The following is a 7751-nucleotide window of genomic DNA, read 5'->3' as shown; positions in this document are numbered from 1 at the left end:
CCTAACCCTACTCTACTCATGACCTTATCCACCATCCTAATTTCTAAGGCTAATTTCTAATCTTAATCATAATCCCATTCTTGAATCTCCTTTCGAACACTGACGCTAACCCTCTTTTTAGCCAAAATCTATAAGCATAGGTTTTAACTATATGCGTGAACCTAGCCATAACCCAGTAAATAATGTACAAGTCTAATTTCTAACCATAACCCTAACCCTAATCTCTAATTTCTGTCACGGAATCTCGAGTACTCCAGACGGATATACTACGCTGCTGCTGAGACCGTGAAAATAATCATGCTGTTATATTACAGGTGGACGGCTGGTGATAGTTCCTTTCGCCACGGATAAAGATAAGCAGTACACGGGAAACACGAAACGTATTAAGTGCAATGGCTACAACCTTTTGTCGAAAAAGTGCCGCGAATTGGTGAATAGAGGCGTTATTACTAAGGTATTTCCCATCGAAATAATACATAAGATAGGCTAATAATATTTAATCGAGTCATTTGGAAACCAAAAGTTCCTAGATAAATATTATAATAGGATCTCCAGCACAACCAAGACTTTCCTCGCCACTACACTAAGACGTAGATTTGGGGTTTTCATATAACCATTATGTACATATTTATCCTGTGTTGCGCGTACAGGAAGAGTTTCAGAACATGAACCACAACGCTTACTATCGCACAGAGGAAGAACTGGAGGAGCCTCTGATCAATGTTGATTCTCCTGTTTATAAGCTTGGCCTCCGCCTGGTATCGATTGAAGTAAAGCAAGTCAACTGCTACTTCCACGATAGATGGGTTGAAAGCGGCGATAATGGTTAGTAAATGCACATTAGTTAGACATTTATGTACTGAGCAGGTTTATAGGCTATAAATGACGATGTGTAGCTATGTAATGCGGTGAGGCAACAGTATTTTAGAGCCGGTTGTAGGCGACAGCAGTCGCTGAGAAAAGTGTCTGATCTCTTACAAGGTCCATCACACCCGACGCCCATTCGATAGACATCGCATAAGCTGTTCTTCATTAGTACATAGTTCCCTGCTTCTCCCTTACATTTTCCCCAACCTCAGAGTTCTTATGATTCCTTTTCGTATTTGCTATAGATATGATACATCATACAAGCCCAGCCTATGTTCTACATATATATCGGTCTCTCTTGCCTGCTCTCTGGGTGTGCTGTCGTTTCCTACTGGCTATACAGGCCGTTTAATTTGTCTCTTTTAGAGCTATAGTGGAGGTTGTCCATTCTCCGACTTAAGTAAACCCCCTGAATTGATTCATTTGAATTTGACTCATTAGTTGTAACAACCATATGCAATGCATCTTAAACTTTGACTTTTGCCTCGGAGAAGCTATGCTACCTTGGTGGTTGTACCATTTTGCTGCCCCCAGGTGGTCACCCCTTCTTCCTCTCGAAGTTGACAATTGTCAGAAATTGCCTTGCCCCCATATTCTATTTCTTCTCCGTGGATATAGGTCCCGCAGTTTGTCCGAGCATGGGCTACACCGCCATGGCACATTATGGTCACGATTGGCTTGATCAGAAAAAGTAGGGGATTTTCTGCACCCAGTCGCAGCATGGCTGGCTAGCAATCAGGCAGGTCTTTATTGCTGATGTTTGCATGGTTACTTCCAGCCTGCTCTGTTTAGCTGTCTACGACCACTGGGAGTCTTCCTTCTCCGCTAATTCTTGACCTACACTCATATCTCGGCCGTCTGGGTGTACACTCCCAAGCACAAGTTCCTAGGCATAATACTCGACTCTATTTGTCAGGGATGCACTAATGAAACAGGAACGCTCTAGTAACTAGAGTCTGTTTCAGTGGTACTAATATGACTTCTCCTCCTGTAAAGTATGAAGCATATAATTGCATAATTGTTTTCTCACACGAGCAAACTACCTTGGCATATAAATTATCCTGAGCAAAAGTGAGGTCAGCGCATTCTGTGATTCCTAAATCTGGATCAACTTACTGGGAAGAGTCAAGTTTCCGCAGGAGGCTCAGCTGTCTACCGATGTCTTCCAGACCAACGTCTAGCTACCTGTTAGACATGTCATCATCATGTCGGCACAATCGCACTTACATATCATACGGGTGCCACACACTCTCACGCTCTTCGCCACTATAGGTGGTGTCTACCCAGGAAACGTTAAGTTAGGAGGCCCGACACTGTTGCATACTCACACTGAGTAATGGTGGGTGTCTTTCTATCCATTAATAGTCTTCTACTGCAATCATATTTGTCCATGGGTTATTGCATAGTCCTGATACACACATATTTACATGATGTTTTATCGTACTGCAATAATGTATATAAATTATCGACGCCGCTACAGACAAAATGATGAGATAAATAATTCCTACCTGATGTGTATAGTATTTATCGTGTGCAACAGTTTTTGTTTGCGTTTTAGATATAAAAGACGTGAATGCTAATCATTTTATTTAACTGCCAGGTGACATTGCTGACGCCCGTGCTCACGCGAAGTCGTATGTTTGTACATTTCGCATTTGGGCGCACAGCGATTTGCTTCACGGTCTATCCGATAGCCGTTCACCCGAGGAGAAGGCAAATATCCTCGACGCCTTCTTCCAGAGTTTTGAGGATGCAGTGGCAGAGAATCCGCGAGACCATGGCAAGGATTATATTGTTGCTTATGTTCATATGAGAAAACTGGAATGATATTTTAGTAGATTTTAACACATGCAATTTGGTGTTTAATGGGGAATTGAAGCGCGTCATGTAGTTAACCAACAGTAAAATCACGTAATAATCTTCACTATATGTGATGGATCAATGCTCGGGGGTCTAAATACAAAAGTGTAAACTCACATAAATAACAAATAAATAAATAAAACTCAACATAGATAAGAATGCTGCGAATAGTGTACGTGGTAAATTAATTATCTATTGTGTGACGTTGCTCTCTTTCGTGACAATGCGGTCCTTCACCAACTCATGTTCTTGACACCTTTGTGTTCTCACCGCGTGTCATCATCATCGGGCTACTGATGAATCCCAGATTGGTTTTCACTTAATAGTAATCATCACGTGACCACCCTAGCATCTCCCCATGGATGCTTTTCATAGCAAAATCAACAACACAATAGCATCAATAATCTAATCTAAATTAAACTAACCCCTCTTCCTTTATTCCCATTGGGCACTTTATGTAAGTATTGGATAGCGCCATATTTCCCCCAACGCATGGGGAAGGCATGTCCTGGTGGCAACGACCATCATAAATTAATATTCTTTATGACTTTGAGTTCATTTGCCGGGTGAATAGTCAGATGCAGCTGATGTACGTAATAGAGCGAGCGTAGCAGCAGATCAAAGCAGAGGGGCGCAGCTCATGCAAGGGAAGGGAAAATATGACATTCACTGCTTGTACGTACCTGTGTCATTCACCGGTGTGGAGGAAACGCAAGCAAAATTGTGGTTCGAATCTCATTGGCTTCACTCACTCCCTTCGCAATCTTCATGTATGATCATGCTGACAATTATGATGCGGGTTGTAGGCAGGACAATTTTAATTCCGGCTAATGATTGCGAGCGTAGTGAGCGGAGCGAACGGCGCTTACTGTGCGCTGTACGATGTGATCAGATGATGATTTTACGCATAATTATTGTTGAAATTAAACTCAGAGTTGGTTTTTAAATTAATTTAAATTAGTGTATCAGTTATGATTATTTGTAGATTGCTCACTATGTTGAAGGTAATTTTACACAAACTCAATCATTTTTGGGCGGGTTGGAAGGATGTTATTTAAAGCGGCGTGCCGGTCGCGAAATTTTTTTTCCCAAACGGTATAACATAGCGAAGAATTTAGCGCCTTCTGATTGGCTGCTTCGATTTGCTTTGCCTTTGACAAGAGAACAAACGCCGATTTTGTTAAATGTTGTTTGTGTATGACGCTTAGATCAGTACGTTTGCTGCTGTATTTTCCATGGAAACAACGTATCTGTCCTCATTAATATAACATATAATATCACTATAATTGGCAATTTTTTCCTGCAAATGTGTTATTCTTCATCTCAATCTTAAGTTATGAGCAGCCAGAAGAGGGCCGGCTTGGGCTCTCGTAATATTACATACGCTTTCGTATGTACACGCACTCGCTAGCTGCTTCACGGTCGCAGCGACGGACAGCAGCGAACGCGCTACGAAGTACTACGTAGAAGCTACCGGCACGTGCTACCTCATAGTCACTAGGCCCTACGACAGCCTACTAAAGGCTATACGTGACTCGCGTAACTCGTTGGCATGAACGTATTGTGTAGTGAATTTACTTAGTACGCGTAGTAGTCGTAAGTCGTAACCTAGTGTCTTAACCTGGAGTGAGCCCTGAAACTTGTAAACTATCGGGACCAGCGGCACCGACATAACCAGAAACTCTGGCAGCTATAACTTATAGCCTAGATCCTCTCATAACTTAAGATTAAGAATGAAAATGAACAACCATCTTGCCACAAAGAATCTGCAATTATAGTATATTATATGTTATAATAATGACAGTAAAATTATGTGCTCTTTCATGGAAAATACATCAGAAAACTATACTTATCCAGATAGAGACGGGGTCTAGAGACGGAGGCGTTGCCGGAAAGGAGGATGTTGATCCCAAATCGCGCTCAAGCGCATGATCTTTTCGTCGCTAGCTTTTCGCGCAAGGCGCACGCGCACCGCGGGGAAAGGGGAACCGTCCTACGACCATGTATGGCAGGCGCTGGCCCAGCTTATGGAGTCGTGCGCCGAATGAATTGGCGCGGCGCACGATCCATAGCTTGCCAGCGAACAGTCCGCAATTTTAAGTGGGCGGGACACAGAGGGTAGACATTTGGCGACGTGAACAGTGTTGACTTGTTATAAAAAGTTAACGCCAGCTAATCTGTTCGTACCGCAGTCTGTGTCACGCGAATTCACAGAAAGACTGTCGAATTCTGACATTCGGCGAACCTTGCCCCAGTAATGCGAACGCTGTTCAGGACATCACGGACAACACCTACCGGCGCTTCTTCCGGCCCAACGCTGCCAACGTTTTTGCAACCGTTCTAATGGCGCAGGCGTCGTACGGGAGTTGCGAAAGCAGATGCGCGGCCTGCCGCCCCTATAGCCCATAGACTGGCACTCTCTCGCCCAGTCTGGGTTAGCTTAGTCACTCAATTGGTAATCGATCCCTGCGCGGGTGCGGAGCGAGTCCTAGTCGGTATATATAACCCTTCCTTGCAAAGAGAGTTAGGCCATTATACTAGAAACATTAACAATTTCGTACGTAAATAGCATTTCGTATTACGTTAGCATTACTATTGTTATTGAAAAACGCCTTCAGAGTGCCTGTGTCTAGTTATAGCCCCTAGGGGTATGTCCTACCCTAGGCAAAAGGAGCGCTTTCTTTGCTAGTTCGCTAGTAAGTCTTAGTAGTTACTAGTGTTCAAGGATGTAGAGAACCATGGCTCCCACACTCATTATATTGGCGCCCCCCAATGTATGGCATGGGCAATACAAACCAAGTCATTATACGATCAAATATAAACTTATAATATTATTCAATATAATTATCCGTTGGGTTATGGTTGCGGTTGTCCATTTATAAGTTAATTACTCGGAGTAACAGAGTTTAGTCCATTTATTAACTATTACATATATTAGCTCCTGCGCGTCCCTGGTAGTTACTAAGCTACTATCGTCGGTGGCGCTATGGGGTTGACACACATGCGATTTTCCCACGCGCTGTGGTCTAGCACGTGGAAGACTTTTACTTCTGTTCTCGGCTTGTCCATTGCTCGTTCGCTTCCTACGCGAAATGTAGGACGGGTGAGTGCGGAGTAAGCCAGAAAACGTGCAGAGTGAAATGAACGCAAGTGCCCCCCTTCTATATAGTCATTAATATAGAACTGATAGACTGTTATGTCTAACATTGATCGGGATAACATGCCCGAATAACACAAACGCTCACTGCACGCTTCGCTCTTTCAAATATGCGTCTTAGACTATAGTATATCAACTGGTATGCTCGGAGCCACCGTTGTTTACGTTAGTATGCTCGATCGTTTAGGGCGCGATTACACGTTTACTTCTTTAGCTTCTCTATATGGTTTCAAGTATGTAGCCGCAGACAACGCCGCGGTCTCTGTTCATTCTTTCCAGCCGCTCCGCTCGCGCGACGTGCATTTGCGACTGTGCTACGGGTCGTCTGTCGTCGGACCGGTTCTCTCTGGCCGCTCGTCTCCGTGTTGGGGGGGGTTGGCGTGTGAACGCGGGCTTATATATTCTGGAGTTTCATTTATAGTACTGCGTAGTGCAGGTAATTTGTTTTATGCGATTTATTACTTTTACCAAGTATGCCCTAACTTCACATTTAGGATAGTTATCCTCGTGTATTACTAACGACTGAATGGCACATTCAACAGAGTGTTTCTTGTAATTTCTAGTGATAGTCTCCCCTGTTTCGTGTGTCGGCATATAGCTTCCTTAGTATAATATAAGGTACTACCTTTCTCGCGCCGGCTGTGTCCGGGCCTTCGCAGGGTTCTCCCTCGACGGTGCGTGTGCGTGGCTCTCCGTCCGACGGCTGTGTGTGCCGTGCGTGTCGTGCGTGCGTTTGTCGTTTGTCCGTTCGTCCGTTCGTTTGTTCGTTCGTTTCGTTCGGGTCCTGTGTGTGTGTCCGTTCGTTCGTTCCGTTTGCTTGTTCCGTCGTTTACTGGGGTCCTCGTTCGTGCTCGTTAGTTCCCTTCGTCAATCTATCCGCGAAGGTACGATGATCTCCGGTTGAGTGCGTGGCTAGTTCGTGGCCGTCCGAAGGCAGCCGCAGCTGACTGTTCACCTAATTGGGATGATCTTGGCCGTTTTATAATAGGATGCCCCGCGTGTGCGTAGCGGGATAACGGCGCCGCCCCTTCCCTTGTCCCCCCCCTGCCGGTGTCTAAAAGTGATGATGACCTACGTCGGGGCTCTGGCCGGGTTGCTTCCCTGGAGTCTGTAAACACAGTGTACAGGTGCAACCGCGTGTCAACCCCCCTGGCAATTCTGGAGTCATACGCACGACGGCCGTTCGGTGCCGTATACGCCGCCCCTTGTCTGCCACTGTGCTGCCTCGGCTGGCGACACGTCAGTCGTTCTCCCCTGGCTTTTGTTCGTACGTAGGCGTGCCATTCCTCTGTGGGACCATCCCACATCGGCCTGCGTTACCTGGGGAGCCCCGCCCTTCCCCAGAAAGCAAACTCTCCATACTCTGTTTTGGCGGTGGCATTTGGTTCTTGGACAGTCTGCAGCGCGGCCGATACACACCCTGCGCGGATTACAAGGCACTTTGCTTGAAAGAATATGCGGTGAATATTCTCTCAAAGCGTGGACCCTTCCTAACGTGTCGACCGTGGGGCCCATCCATTGACCGAGCGTATGTTTAGGCGTCAGTTGTTTAAGGAGTTATTTGGCATAATCTCCGCCTGGCAATTAGCAGCTGCGAGTCTAGGTATCAATGGCGAGCACCATGCAAAGTCGTGACATATGACCTTAATTGTGCCATCGAACATATCTGTTTTGGCCTCTCATCTATACACACTAGTACTCGCCTGCATAAGGGCATATCTAGGATATTTTCTCTTTAGTGTTATATTTACAGCGGTAAAAATATGGTGAATTAGTAAATTATGTGTGTGGAGTGGTTGATCGCAGAATCACATGCTTATCATTCTACTCTATCATTGAACCTGAATAATTGGCTTCGGGGTCCAAA

General features: G+C 45.1%; 1 protein-coding gene across 1 annotated transcript in view; it reads left to right on the top strand.

The window, feature by feature from the left end:
- The window catches only part of LOC106819427, a 4680-nt gene extending 1485 nt beyond the window's left edge, over positions 1-3195 (top strand). The window contains exons 3-5 of the mRNA XM_014824067.1: positions 315-454; positions 651-825; positions 2468-3195. Of these exons, the coding sequence (XP_014679553.1) occupies positions 315-454; positions 651-825; positions 2468-2694 (542 nt within the window). The 3' untranslated portion in view covers positions 2695-3195. The remainder of the gene's footprint in view (positions 1-314; positions 455-650; positions 826-2467) is intronic.
- Positions 3196-7751: the final 4556 nt, after the last annotated feature.

Source organism: Priapulus caudatus, unplaced genomic scaffold (assembly GCF_000485595.1).
Source record: "Priapulus caudatus unplaced genomic scaffold, Priapulus_caudatus-5.0.1 Scaffold3405, whole genome shotgun sequence".
In the NCBI taxonomy this organism is placed as follows: Eukaryota; Metazoa; Priapulida; class Priapulimorpha; order Priapulimorphida; family Priapulidae; genus Priapulus; species Priapulus caudatus.
This window is presented reverse-complemented; position numbering and strand designations above follow the sequence as displayed.